This window comes from Phocoena phocoena, chromosome 17 (assembly GCF_963924675.1).
Source record: "Phocoena phocoena chromosome 17, mPhoPho1.1, whole genome shotgun sequence".
Classification (NCBI taxonomy): domain Eukaryota; kingdom Metazoa; phylum Chordata; class Mammalia; order Artiodactyla; family Phocoenidae; genus Phocoena; species Phocoena phocoena.
Window position 1 is genome coordinate 30,649,768 of NC_089235.1, and position 16,230 is coordinate 30,665,997.

The following is a 16,230-nucleotide window of genomic DNA, read 5'->3' on the forward strand; positions in this document are numbered from 1 at the left end:
TTCTCAGGAACTGAGAGACCAAATAGATTAACTGTAAACTGAACATTACAATTTTAAAAAGTCAAACTTTTATATATATGAAGAACTCCACATCAACAGAACTTTTTCCCCAGCATGTAAAAAATAAGGAATAATTACAAAAATATATTGTATATAATGGTCACACAGAGTCAAGTGTAAAACAAAACAAAACAAGAAAACTTAAAATTGACTTAAAAGAATAGAAAAAGTACAGTCCCAAATGTTGGAAATGAAATAAATACATGTTGCTGTACCCCACTGATTAAAGAAGGAAATTAAGAAATAACTCTCAACCAAATCATAATAAAATCACTATATTTCAGAATATATGAGGTATAGTTAGGCCAGTAGAGAGAAAAAATGTGTAGTGTTAAATACATTTATTAGAAAACAAGAAAAAAGAATTAAAAAAAATAATGAAATAAAGACAGATCAATGAACTAAGAAGCAATGTTTACACAGAAACAAGCTATTTGTGAAATAAAATGCTGTTTAGAAAAATTCATTTTTGAAAAAGCCTTATAAGCACATGAAATATAATAAAGACACAGTAAAGATTTCAGAAGTATGTGTCGTAAACTAGTCTATTCTAACTTATTGAAAAACTAGATGGAAAGAATATATTTCTAGAAAATATAAAATGTCAAATGAAAGAGAAGTATGAATTAGAAAACTAGAAAGTACCAAAAGGAATAATTGTAATAATCATTAAAAAAAAAACCCAAAAACACACTCCATCAGTTGATCTAATGAATTTTCCCAAACTTATAAGAAAAATTTCTATTTTACACAAGTCCTTCCAGAAATTACCTTTGTATTATTTAGCATTTCATATATAAGCATTTTACATTCTGGTAATTCTAGTGTTTGAGGTATTTGGAGGTCTGTATTTATAGTTTTGAGTTTATGCTGACTCTTGCTCATGGTTCTTTCATTCCTTTAGTGATTTTTTATTAAGAGCCCAGATATGGGTGGAATATCTGGAAAGCCTGAGGGTCAAAATTTAGTATGAAAGCAGCAAACTTGTATACAGAATTTACTTTATGGTAGACACAGTTAAATACATTTCTTACATTTACTAAAGTAATCATCAAGCATGATGGAAATTAAATTCAGTATTACAACTTAGTGCTCCAAATTCAAATAAAAAGAGAAAACTGAATGTGTGATTCTGAAAACAGCAGGCTCACTAAAACCTATGTAACAAGAGTAGTAATATTAACCTTAATCTGTATAGCAGATCTTTGAATATCGTGCAAAATACCATGAAAAGACAGAGTATATGTAAAGAAGAAATAGAGAAATATGGAATTCTATGAAATATTGTATATACACAACCTCTACACCTATATACCCATATCCATATATTCATACCTTTAGTTTTGAATATCTGTGTTCATAAATATGTCTATAGAAAATCTATCTATCATCTATCTACCTATCTATCTATCTATCGATCAATCGGTATCATCTACTGAGAGAGAATGGAAAAATAAAGAGAATTCAAAGTTGGACACTAACACCAGTTTAATTAAATAAGTCTAAGATTTAATCCAACTTTTTAATGGAGGGGAATTGATGTTTAATACCAGAAAAATACCAGTTTGTCCATTTTTTGGGAAAATGGAAGAGACAGTTTTTAGGGAGGAAAAAAACTGACTCTTTCTGTACAGTACATAGAGGATAGTCTGAGGGTATCCTCAGCACTAAGAAAAGGAAGTTCTTATGAGAAGAGCAGAAAAGTGTGTCAAGAACAGGAGAGCTTAATTAAATCTGTTGACTACTGAAGATAAAGAGTAGTTAAGGACTATTGGTACATTGCCTGAAGAAGTGACTTTTAATTTTTAAATTTTGATTCAAATAAACTAATATTTAAATTCATGGCCATTTGAAACGTGACATTAATTATAATGCAAAAAAAAATCACGATGTAATGCTAAATTTTAATAAAAAAATTTTAGGATATAGCATTAGTTTTTTAGTTTAATATTTAATTAATTTAATATTTTTGTTTGGATTGATTATAGTTTTTTCTGTAAGCACTGGTTAATTTTGGTAATCAAATTGAATAATTCTTCTCTTGTTTTTCTATAAATATAATTTTATTTTATATTTCCTAATTCTGACATTGTTATAAATGTGTATATATCATGTGTACATAAATACATAAAAATATCTATAGTAGGGCTTCCCTGGTGGCGCAGTGGTTGAGAGTCTGCCTGCCGATGCAAGGGACATGGGTTTTTGCCCCGGACTGGGAAGATCCCACATGCCGTGGAGCGGCTGGGCCTGTGAGCCATGGCTGCTGAGCCTGCGCGTCCGGAGCCTGTGCTCCGCAATGGGAGAGGCCCCAACAGTGAGAGGCCCACTTACCGCAGAAAAAAAAAAACCCAAAAAACCTACAATGAGATATCATCTCACACTGGTCAGAATGGCCATCATCAAAAAATCTAGAAACAATAAATGCTGGAGAGGGTGTGGAGAAAAGGGAACCCTCTTGCACTGTTGGTGGGAATGTAAATTGGTACAGTCACTATGGAGAACAGTGTGGAGCTTCCTAAAAAAAAAGAAAAATAGAACTACCAGATGACCCAGCAATCCCACTCCTAGGCGTATACCCAGAGAAAACCATAATTCGAAAAGAAACAGTTATGTTTGGAGAACATTAAAGTTTGGAGAAGATTGATTTTTCCCCACTGCTGTTGTAAAAGAAGCCCGTGAGGGGCTTCCCTGGTGGTGCAGTGGTTGAGAGTCCACCTGCTGATGCAGGGGACACGGATTCGTGCCCCGGTCCGGGAAGATCCCACATGCCACATAGCGGCTGGGCCCGTGAGCAATGGCCGCTGAGCCTGCGCGTCCGGAGCCTGTGCTTCGCAAGGGGAGAGGCCACAACAGTGAAAGGCCCGCATACCGCAAAAAAACAAACAAACAAACAAACAAAAAACCTATAGCAATGTGAGTGTATGTATAGTTATGTTTATAACAGTATGGTGACTATAATTAATGGTGCTGGTTTCCTAATATATTTGGTAATACATATTTTATTAAGGGCTCATTTTCCCTAAAATAGTATCTTCATATCTGTTAGACTTCTTTGAAGCCTGGATAAACATTAATATATCCAGAAAGAATTTTTTTCCAGGCATTTAGAGTTGCAAATCAACAAAATTACAAAATAAATCTTTGATGCCTCACACGTGGTGTAGATTCTAGCCCCAATATCATGAGCTATGGTTAGGAATTTTCAGAGAGACTTTCTCTTCTCTTTTTCCATTCCTTTTAGCACCACCAGTAAGAGAGGAAAATATCTTCAGGAATTCTCTTTGTAAGGTGGGCTTTTTCAAGTTCACCCCCCAAGAATATTGTTCTTGAAGGATTTATGAAGGAGGGTGTCCACATCTGATCTCTCAGACAGACTTTGCCACTGTCTCTAGGGCTATCTTACCTCTGTGACTGCACTTTCTTTTTATTTCTGGCTTTTGAGGGTTTTTTTTTTTCCTTTTACCACCTCATATATTTAAAAATATTTCATCCAAAATTTTTAGTTGTGCAACTTGGTTCCATAAAAACCTAAGCTACCATATTCTGAGCTTCCTCTCGTGCTCAGTTAACCTTTTGAGGAAGTTGCAATTTAATATTGAGACCTTGCGTTTGTTCATCAAATATTTATCGAATGGCTACTTTGCAAATACATGAGTGAAAGAAAGATAAAAATAAAAATCCTTGTCTTGATGGAGCTTGCATCCTAGTGGCTAGAGGCTGTAATATACAGTAAGCACAAGAAATAAATCAGTAAATTAGATAGTATGTTAGATGTTAAAACCATGAGGAAAAAAAGCAGAGTCGGGTAAGGGAGCTGGTAATAGCAGGTTAAACTGTAGGATAAACTAGCAGAGTCATGAGAGGGTGAGATTTGAATGAAGATTTGAATCTGGTGAGAGAGTTGAGGTAAGGGTATGGCTTTCTTGGCTATCAGGCTGGGCATCAAATCTCCATAATCCCTTCTGCCCTGACTTGTAAAAGGCTCTAAGCCCCAGTATTTGTCCTATCTTGGAGCGTGGGATAGAGGAAAGGGGATAATGGGGGAAGAAGGGGAAGGAGAGAGGGGTGGAGGGAATTTAACACCAAGTCTGGACCTTCTTCATCTGCCCTAATCTTCAATAAGTAACAAGTCATACTCTGTTATTTTCTGTGAAATTCTATAAATGTATTATATTAGTAAATTCTTTTCTTGGAATAGTTTCTGAGGTGTGTTTAAAATTTAAATTTCTTTCACCCATATTTCTCTGGATTTCCTCTATCAATAATTAGTACAACTTTTTTCCAAATCTCATGTTTGTGTGATTAGAGAAATGCTCACTTATTTTTAATTTCTTATGCAAAGTGGCAGGTATTTAATATGCATGACAGTATTTTACATATAGTACTCATACTTTAGAAGAATGACTTATCTTAATGTGCCATGAATTCAGAATGTGTAGTATAAATGGAAATTAGATAATTAATCAGTGTTCAATTTTTCTGATATGTATTTCTGTTCAGGATTTGCTTCCATTTATCCATAAATGCTATTTATCTTCATATAAATATGCATTTTAAAATAAGTAGTGTTTAATATTGGTTAAAGTTTCATTAGTATGGACCCTTATAGAAATACTCAGTAAATGCAAGGTCCTTTTTAACCAAGATCTTTCTTAACACTTTAGGAAAGCAAAAAATATATTCATAAGGAAAACATGTTCAAAAATGTTTCCCCAAATTGACATTAAAGTTCAAAAATAGCATTCATTAGCACTACTTTTTTTATATTGTTCTTTTTCTAGTACTCGAGTTTTACAAGGAGAAATGGTATCCATTAAGCTAATGCATGTTCTGCTTGAAGCTGCATCAGTCTTGCTGATACTCAGACACACTTCTCCAAAACTGTGTTTTGGTCTGTTAGGCTAATGGACTTGAGTTTATCTTAATTAAGAAGATGTCCTTTAACAATCTTTCTAATCACTAGTTTCCATTTAAACTGAGACCTTAACTGTCCCAGTGTTGATGTTAATAGCCAGTTGGGAATTATCCTTCTTATCATGACTTCTTCTAACTGATCTGAAAATTGGAATAAAATAGTTTTATTAGACTTGTGACTATTTCCTGGCACATGAAAAACAACAGGAAGGAAAAGAACAATACATGATATTCACTTTCTATGAATCCTTCTGGTTTTCTTCTCTTTCTAATTTGCTTTTAAGATAAAGTCAAGTTTTTTCTTTTCATAAAGGTCTAATGCTTTCAGGTTTTAGAATATGAGTTTGAGTTTTGATGAGGCTCTTTAAAACCTTATTTAATTTTTTTTTATTTTGGTAAAAGTCACATAATATAAAACATACCATTTTAACCATATTTAATTGTACAGTTCAGTGACACTAAGTACATTCACATTGTTGTGCAACTCTCACCATCATCCATCTCCCAAATTTTTCACCTTCCTAAACTGAAACTCTGTTTTTAAATATAAATCAACTTTATTTCCTGAATATTACCTTTAAATAATAATGAATAAAATGTCATTTATATAGTCCATGACTAAATATTTTCATTTAAAATTGTATTATAATCCTTTGGATCTTTCTATGTTGTTCATAGCTTTCTATGTAACCCAAGAGGAAAGGGTATGGAGATGACAACATTTATCTTGACATCACTGGCATAAGTTCTTTGTAATGGGAAACAGGTTTAGAGGCTAAATAATTAAAATTAAGAAACAAAAGAGAAAGGTGTTAAGTTTTTACAGGCATTGGTATGATTGTTTTTCTAGTCAAAAAGTAATATTTAAAATTTCTTAAGTGTGATGAGACTTTTTTAAATGTCATTAAATTCAGACTGCTTACCTAGATGAAAACAGTTTTTCTGTGTTGTCTTCATTAAGATAAACATTTTCTATGATTAGTACAGAGACCATAGACAATTACTGAGGCAGTAAATGTCCCCTATAAGGAGTAAGACTGCCTCATACATTTTGCTGCAGTGATTCAGCTTTTCCATTGTTAACTTGCCTTTAATACAAATTCCCATGATCTTTATTCACTTTGATATTATGTATGCTTCTCTATGATCTATGTAAGGCTTGACTTTCAAGAAAAGATTTACAGTAGTGCAGCTCTAACAGTTAAAAATAATGGGTTTCTTTACTATCTAAGTGCATGCTTCTCTTACCTGTAACAATTGCCAGGAGACTCTATACCTTCCTTTATGTCCTGCTGATTGACTAAAAGAAGTAAAACAGTCTCTACAATCATATAACATCTTGGCAAAACACTACTCTTTACTTTTAAGAGTAGGATCTATGAAAAAATTCCCATGTCTATACAATTTACACATAATTCTACAGCTATATTATACTTTGATATTGGAAGATAACTTTATAATATTATTGTTTGGCTGTAAGAAACAAAATATAAGACAGTAGAAGAGTTACCATAAATTTTTATTTAAACAAAATAAATGACTGGTGACAATTAAATAACCTCTTATTTATTTTTTTTATTATACACTTTGAGCTCTGAAGATCCAAATGTTAAATATTCAGAGATTTTTTGAGTCAGTTGTTAAACCATTGGCAGTTTCAAATTAGCCATGGTAAAAATACCTACACCATGAAAATCAGCAAATGCTATGGCTTGGGGCTTGCCCCACACTCATCTTCCTCTCCTCCACCATACAGTTTACTAGCACACCATTGATTTTACTGCCAAATTCTTGTCAATATTTACTTCTGTATTAGTTGCTGATATAAATATCAGATGTAAATTTTTATCATATACAGAGGACTGCCTATAAACTGTCATTCATTAAGAAATTTACTCAATAGTTGTTGAATTAAATGTCAACTTTTATTGTCAAAATATCTAAAATAATTTCTTATAAAAATGTGTGAAATAATGAATTCTCTTTTGTTTTCAGTGATAGTGGAAAGTGGAAATATAATCTCTTTTATGGCTTATATTAATTCTGGATATTGTAAGATTTGCAGAAGTATTGTAGGACTTTCAAAACCACAATCAAGAAAAGTGGTAAGTTTTAAATTTATGTATTCTTTTTAATCAATTAGCCTATCTTAATGAATAGGAGATATTGAACATGTTTTCTTGTGTTTATTGGTCATTTATTACTTGTCTTCTTTTGTGAAATAGCTGTTCAATTTTTGACTAATTTTTGTTGCATTTATTTTCTTCTTTTTACTGAGTTGTAAGATGCAGGAATGTAAAATAAGTTGTAATATATATTGAATTGTAAGACTTAGGAACAACCTAGAAGCACATTAAAAGATGCTTGACATCATTATTTATCAGATAAATGCAAATTAAAACTACAACAAAGTACTTCTATAAGCATATCAGATTGGTTAAAATGCACTTAATATATGACCCCGAAATTCCACTCTAGATATTTACTCAAGAGAAATAAAATATATGCTTACAAAAAGACTTACATGAATCTTCATAAGCCAGAAACTGTAGGTAATCCAAATATCCTTTGACAGTTGAATGGATAGAAAAATTGTGGTATATTCATTCATTGGAATGTCATGCCTCAATAAAAAGAATTTATGATACGTACAAGAATATGGATGAATCTCAAAGCATTAGGTTGGGCAAAAAGGTCAAACTCAGAACAGTGCATTCTGTATGATTCCAGTTTTATGAAGTTCTAGAATAGGCAAAACACTAATACACAGTGACAGAAAAGTTAGAACTAATCCATTTTGGCTGGTTAGGCAGTCTTCAACGTAATTCAATTTAATATGTAAACTTCATTGAATTTTGCTGTACTAGTCATATGCAGTGTGAAGATTTTCCATTTATATAAGTGGCATATCAACTAGTTAGTTATTGGCTTTTGACCCCAGGGTACTTAGTAAAGGCTTTTACCTCTTCTGAGTTCTGTCACTGTCCTATCCTGAGGGCTACATTCTATTTTTTTTTTTTTTATTTTTATCTTACTGTTCAGCAGCTCATCCTTGTTTTAATACTGTTGGGCTCTCCCTGAAAAGATAATTTGGAGTTTCAATTTTTTTCTCCAGAACTATGCATATTGAAACTATTGTCAGATCTTTTCCACAAAATTCCTTATTTGGACTTAAACTGCTAGTTATCCGAGTCAAACTCACTTTCCATTTTTCTTTTTTTTATTTATACGAAAAAGTTAGGGTAGAATCTCATCTTTTGCAGTTAATCATCTCATCAGTTCCATTCCTGTCACTCTCTGCTTATTTTCATTATTCTCTGCTGGTTCAACAACTGTGCCTTGCAGCTGGAATTGAGGTAACAAATGGTGGTGGTTCACAAAGCATACTAAATTATGCTTACAAAACAGTATACTAGGACCTTAAAAAATGGAATGAGTTCAAGATTTCATAAACATCTTGGTGTATTAATACATTTAATTTCTAGATCACTAAACTACAGTGTCTTCAACTGTCTTAGATATGCTGAAGTTCTCACCAATCTATTATTTTTCTAATATAATTTAAATACATATATAAATAAATGTTCTCTGATTTGCATGAAACTGCTAATTTATTTTAAATATCATATACCAAAATTATTTATCCATTATATGAAAGTGATTTCATTAAACATCATTTACTATATCTCTTACAGAAAAAAATACGAAACTTGTGTATATGGGTCAACTTAAGGAGAAGGAGTCTTTTGGTGAGAATAGTGTTCTTCAAGTTCCTTTCACATACACAATAGTTACTGGAAAAGATGTTGAGATGGCAATTATTGAAGATAAGGACCTACTTGGTAAATACATAAATGTCTTTTATTTCAACTGTTATACCATTTTATTTGATGAGTTTTTGGCAAGAGTAGACATATTTCGCAGACAAATTGAGACACTCAAGTAAGTATGGGTGTATGTATGTTATTTACAGAGACAGCATATCTATATATAACCCCCTTTATAACTTCATAGTCTATCTGACTTAATTGTGCTACTTTTAGAATATATTAGCAATATTTTAAAAGACTGATTTTAAATTACTAAAATCTCTCTGCCAATTCCCAAGTTACCATTAATAGCAACATTTTCTCCTTTTCTGGAATATATATATATATATATATATATATATATATATAATCATTGCTTAAGTGTTTCTGGTTCAGATCAAGTGTGTACTATCTTCCAATAGATCAAGTGTATATGAAGCTCCATGGATTGCAGTATTTAAACTTTTATATGAAATTTTATTTTATTTAAAAAAAATTATTGGAGTAGAGTTGATTTACAATGTTGTGTTAGTATCAGGTGTACAGCAAAGTGAATCAGTTATACATATACATATACCCACTCTTTTTTTTTTTAGATATTTTTTCCCATATAGGCTGTTACAGAGCATTGAGTAGAGTTCCTTGTGCTATACAGCAGGTTCTTATTAGTTATCTATTTATATATAGTAGTGTGTATATGTCAAACCCAATCTGCCAATTGATCTGCCTCCCCACCTTAACCCCTGGTAACCATAAGTTTGTTTTCTACATACATGACCATACTTCTGTTTTGTAAACAAGTTTATTTGTATCCCTTTTTTTTAGATTCCACAAATAGGCATTATCATATGATATTTGTCTTTCTCTGTCTGACTTACTTCATTCAGTATGACAATATCTAGGTCCATCCATGTTGCTACAAATGACATTATTTTGTTCTTTTTTATGGCTGAGCAATATTCCATTGTATATATGTACTACATCTTCTTTATCCATTCCTCTGTTGATGGACATTTAGGTTGCTTCCATATCCTGGCTATTGTAAATAGTACTGCAATGAACATTGTAGTGCATGTATCTTTTTGAATTATGGTTTTCTCCAGGTATATGCCCAGGAGTGGGATTGCTGGGTGCTAGGGTAGTTCTATTTTTGGTTTTTTAAAGAACCTCCATACTGTTCTCCATAGTGGCTGTACCAATTTACATTCCCACCAACAGTTTAGGAGGGGTCCCTTTTCTCTGCACCCTCTCCAGTGTTTACTGTTTGTAGATTTTTGGATGATGGCCATTCTGACCGGTATGAGGTGATACCTCATTGTAGTTTTGATGTGCATTTCTCTAATAATAAATGATATTGAAATTTTAGAGTTCTAGTGATATTAGAAGAATAATTGTGCAGTCACCTGTGATTGACCCTCCAAACATTATAAATATTCAGATAGGATATGCAATTGAATATGAAATATAAATAGTTAAAAGATCTAGAAACGTATAGAAATTAACATGGGTGAGAGATTTGCTTTAAATAAGCTCAATTAGAAAATTTTCCATATTACTTGTGTATGATTTGACTGAGTTCTATTTTCTGAATTTCAAGGTTTGTTTTAATTTTAATGTCTCAGAATATGTATGCTCTACCTTCTTAACTCTGATTTTGTTTAACTTCAAATTCATGTATCCATTTAAATAGGTATACATTTGAAATAGCACTGATTAATATGCTTTCCCTCTGTGAAATTCAAATACCAAACCCCTCAAGGTGCATATCACTCAAAAATAATTACAGACCACCAGTTATAGTTATAATATTCTCACTTGACATAGGCTAAGTTTTTCTTTTCCTGTACTAATTATGTTAACTGCTGCAAGGTAAATAAATACACTGTGGACTCTCTTATGTAAATCAATATTTCACAAATGAAAGTGCTTCTTTCAAGCATGTATCAGAATCTTCTTTGCCATCCGACAAACTAAAATTCAAATAGATGGTGTAGTATAAGCTTTAGTTGTGCTTTTGTGTGTGTTGTTCATATTTTAAATTCTATTCTGTATTTTGTTCATTTGAGACAGATGTTATAAAGCTACTGACATGTTTTGTAACTAATTAAACATTTAGTTTTCTAGTAATTCATTTTATAATTTCAGATTTTTTTTACTATATATAACAATCTTTTATAAATTAGAATGTGCAGGCAACGTAATCCACATATGAGAAAAAGACATTTTCTCAGGTATATAGTTCACACTCTATGTGCACCCATATAAAATACATTGAAAAGCCGACATCACTTAAATGATCCAGTTTATCAATAATATTTAGAAAATACCTAAAGGAAGCAATAAGTTCACCATACCTCAACCTGGGATAAGTAGAACAGAAACCAAGAAACATAAAAGAGTGCATAAATGTTACATATTTTATCTGGAGAATTATATATACAACTATTTATATACAATCTTAGAGGAAGATGTTCAATACTTAGTTTGACAGTATTTAAAAGGACTTGAAGAGTGATTTCTTTGTTTATTTAGGTTGTTAACTTTTGGAAAATAGGAAATAACTTGTTTTGTAATCTGTGTACATGCTTCTCAGATATTACTTTGAGCATCTAAAGAAAAATGAGAACAGGATTATTAAGTTTAAGCAATATAAGTACATTCATTTTTTTCATATAATGCCACTGGTAATTTAGTTTATGAAGGTAATGTATTTTTGTCCAGATGCAGAATTTATACCTCACAACATTTAGATTAAAACTATGCATACCAACTACCTTAATTTTACTGATATCTGGAATTCTCCTGTACCACAATGTTCACTGCAGCACTACTTACAATAGCCAGGACATGGAAGCAACGTAAGTGTCCATTGACATATGAATGGATAAAGAAGATGTGGCACAAATATACAATGGAATACTACTCAGCCATAAAAAGAAACGGAATTGTGTTATTTGTAGTGAGGTGGATGGACCTAGAGTCTGTCATACAAAGTGAAATAAATCAGAAAGAGGAAAACAAATATCATATGCTAACATATATGTATGGAATTAAAAAAAAATGGTCTTGAAGAACCTACGGGCAGAACAGGAATAAAGATGTAGAGTAGAGAATGGACTTGAGGACATGGGGAGGGGGAAGGGTAATCTGGGACAAAGAGAGAGAGTGGCATTGACATGTATACACTACCAAACGTAAAATAGATAGCTAGTGGGAAGCAGCCGCATAGCACGTGGAGACCAGCTTGGTGCTTTTTGACCACCTAGAGGGGTGGGATAGGGAAGATGGGAGGGAGACGCTAGAGGGAGGGGATATGGGGATATATGTATACGTATAGCTGATTCACTTTGTTATACAACAGAAACTAACACAACATTGTAAAGCAATTATACTCCAATAAAGACTTTAAAAAAAAATTAAAAATAAAACATAAAAAAGAAAAGAAAATAACGAGTAAATAAAAATTAAAAGAAAAATAAAAAAGGAACAGAACAATAACAAAAAAGAAGTAGTAATATTTTCCTGTGGCCTTAGCTGTCAGTGTCTCTGCACCATCTGTGAGTCACAGCCAATCCCTACCTACACAGGAAGTCCTCCAATACTTCTAGGTAGGTCTATGGACCTGCTGTGGCCACTGTGGGGTCAGCTCAGGCTCTGATCTGGCCTTACACCTGTGTGTACTTGCCCCCAAAGTCCACAGCCTCAACTCTGGGAACTCTCATTGTATATTCAGATATTCCATAGATGTAGGGTTTACAAAGCCGATTGCTGGGATTTAATCCACTGGTCATGCAGCGGTATTCCGTTTCTCTTCTTTGGTTGCACAGCTCCTGTGGTTCAGCTTTGGTTTTCACCCCGCCTCTGCGTGTGGGTCTCCCTCAGGCGTCTGTTCCCCTCCCAGGCAAGAGGGGGCGAAAGCAGCGGTGGATTAGAGTTCACTTGCTCACTGAGGCTTGGGGGAGGAAGGAATGTGGCAGTCACAGGATGTGCGGGGAGTACCTGCGGCAGCAGAGGCCGACGTGAACTTGCAAGAGTCTGAGGCGCACCATATGTTCACCCGGGGAAGTTGGCCCTGGATGGCAGGATCCTAGGCACTAGCGGGCTGCACAGGCTGCTGGGAAAGTATTGGCAGTGACCTGCTTTGCACACAGGACGCTTGGTGGCAACGGTGGCAGCCTCTGTTGTCCGAGATAACAGCTGCAGCTAGGGCTTGCGCTCACGTAGGTGTTGCCCTGCAATCTGTGAGCACACAGGAAGGAAGCTCCTATGGTGGGCCATCTATTGAGTACCCCACAGCAAAGGTCTCCTGCCTCTCCAGGATGCCCAGGCTTTTTCCCGGACTCCCTCCTATCTAGCTTTGGCACACTAGCACACCCAGGCTGTCCTCACGCAGCCAATCCCAGTCCTCTCCCTGTGGTCTGACCTCTGAAGCCCAAGCCTCAGCACCCAGCCCTCACCCCCACCCCCCATCCCTGCCAGCAGGTGAGGAGACAAGCGTTTCTGGCTGGTGAGTGCTGGTTGGCACCAGTTCTCCATGTGGGAATCTCTCCGCTCTGCCCTCTGCACCCCTGTTGCTGCACTCTCCTCCGCGGCTCTGAAGCTTCCCCCATCCTGGCCAGTGAGGGGGCTTCCTAGTGTGTGGAAACTTTTCCTCCTTCACAGCTCCTTCCCAGAGGGGCAGGCCCCATCCTGATTCCTTTGTCTTTTTTTTCGTCTTTTTTCTTTTGCCCTGCCCGGTTACGTGGGGATTTTCTTGCCTTTTTGGAAGTCTGAGGTCCCCTGCCAGTGTTCTGTAGTTGTTCCACATGTAGATGTTTTCTTGATGTATTTGTGAGGAGGAAGGTGATCTCCATGTCTTACTCCTCCGCCATTTGTCCCTGGTCCCCATAATACTTTATTTCTCCACAAATATGCGGCCTCTTTCATTCTCTTATACTCTTACATATCAATAATGTATCCTATTATTAAAATTCCTAATATTTTAATGATTTAAGTTCAGTCAACTTACTTACATTAATTTTTCATTAGATTTTCAGAACAAGTTTCTCTCATTTTGTGAAATGGCATCCTTCCTTTTTAGGGACAGTGCAATTCATGATATTTTCTACTTTTCCTAGATTCGAAAAGAACAATGTCACTTTTGGGACTTTTCTGGCAGTCCAGTGGTTAAGACTCCACGCTTCCACTGAAGGGGGCATGGGTTCGATCACTGGTCAGGAAACTAAGATCCTGCACGGCCAAAAGAAAAAAAAAAGAAGAATGTCACTTTTGACTTTGTGGTAGCTTCCTTACCTAGATAAACTCATGTTATTATTTCTTCGTTACTTTCCCTATTTTTCATTTCTGCTACTTTAATCAATTTTAGTTATGATTACATATTTACCTTATAACAGAATTTAAAATATATTTTAAATTTAAAAATATATAAATGCATCAAGTATCTGATATAGAAGTAGATAGGTGGATTATTTCAATAGTAAAAAAGGCAGAATTTACATATGTTTTTGATTAATGGGGTTGTATATTGGCTGGTATTTTTCTCTCAAGAAAAAAACAAGTGTTACTGGAAACTAGATTTTTTTGAAGATGATGATTAATGACCAGTACTACTTCTACTGACCCAGAATTATAGAAATATCAGCTCAATAGATTTAGATGAAGCCACCAACCATACAGGTGATATTGAAATAGTTGACCCTGACTACAAATAACAGTTTGAAATGAAGCCAGGCAGAATTTTGGCTTTAATGCATTATCACAAACAGAGTTAATCATGCATCTTTTGCTTACCTGGACCTGAAACATTTTGATAACAATAATTAACTCAGTTTTAGTCTTTAACTTTCACAGGTGTTTGAGTCTTCAATCTTATAATTATATAAGACCTTAATCATGAATTTCTTTTCAGCAAAAATTTGACAGATCATATAAAGTTTTAGGCAGTGTATTGTCTTAACTTTGAAAATGTTTTGTATGCTTCATAATTGAATTGTAATTGTCTGTAAATTAAAGGAAATTATTACAAATTTTTTGCTAATAAAATAGGAAATTACCAAGCCTTGCCAGAGTGCCTTGCTGGTTTAGCAGATAATACAATATTAATCAGATAGCAAGTTCAAACCTATCCCAAAATTGATGAAAGTCCTGTATTTTTTAAACATAGTTTTCAAATTAAGTCACATAAAATTTCAGGCCAAATTTTTCCATAAACTGTATGCTTCAATATTTTTAGAAGGGCTCCAAATCTACATATACACAAATGTAATTTTATAAACTTATAATTGGATTACATTTCTGATGTCTTAATATTTATATTGCAAAAGCTTTCTTAATTATTGGAAAACAAAATAGTTTATACCTGATTAATTCAGTATTACAGCTTCTGATAATTCCAAACATGCTTTCATAGTAGAGTATTTTTATCTTTTGGTTATTTATATTATTTGGCAAAACTAGTTCCCTACAAAATACTGATCTCTTACAAATAATTCATGAAAAAGAAAATCAAAATATAGACAATATTGTGCTTTATCAATATGTACAAGGCAGTTATATCCAACATGTATTATAGCCACTGAAATATAATAATTAAAGTGAATAGTTATTTTGCATTTTATATGTCTTGTTTCAGAGTGTTTTTCAAGAGTATTTCTGATATTACATCTCGTCTGCTAAGTATTGACTGTCACTCATTTTTCAGGAAAGCATTTAATTGAGTAAAATGTGTCTTGTAAGTAATTCAATAAAATCACTTCTATGTATAGTTATGCACAAATAATGAAAATACTAAATTTTAAAATCTGATTTTTAAACCAATATCCTAATAAGGAAAATTCCAGTAAAAGAAACTATCACTGAGGATATTTGTTCTCATTGCCAATATTTACTTCTTTTACCATGTTCTAGAACAATATGCCTGTGTGGCAGAGATTGACTAGAGGTTTAGCAATCTCCCGTTTCTCTTTCTAAGCATAGAGGAAGGTTAAATTCCAGAGTCTCTCTTTTGCAGTTAGGTTGGAGACATGTAACTGGCTCTGGTTAATAAAATAGAGGGAAATTGTTACAGCCTGGCCATGAAAGATATTATCTTTCATGATCTCACTCACTGTCTGGAAGTGAAGTGCTCCAAGATATCAGAATCACATGATGGTGGGAACTTGGACTCTAGGATCTTCTTCTTGGATGGAACTGCCCATAAGAGTAGCTCAGCCAGGAACATCAGTATTAGACTTGTGCAAGTGACAAACATTTGTTGAATTAAGCAACCAGATTTTAGTTTGTTATAGCAACTAGCAAGTGCTACCCTGAGTCTTACAACTGACAACAATGCAATATTTTCTGAGGAGTTCTTAGAAAAGTAAAAGTTCCCAAATTAGGACCTAAAATGAATATGTCTTTCATTATAATTCTTTTATTCTTAACATTTAGATAGTACTCAAAAATA

The 16,230-nt window shown here is 33.8% G+C and overlaps 1 protein-coding gene across 1 annotated transcript in view; it reads left to right on the top strand.

Moving 5' to 3' along the window:
- CNBD1 (cyclic nucleotide binding domain containing 1) overlaps positions 1 to 9,624 on the top strand; it is a 395,795-nt gene extending 386,171 nt beyond the window's left edge. The window contains 3 exon segments of the mRNA XM_065895139.1: positions 6,973 to 7,086; positions 8,673 to 8,919; positions 9,612 to 9,624. Of these exon segments, the coding sequence (XP_065751211.1) occupies positions 6,973 to 7,086; positions 8,673 to 8,919; positions 9,612 to 9,624 (374 nt within the window).
- The last annotated feature ends 6,606 nt before the right edge of the window (positions 9,625 to 16,230 follow it).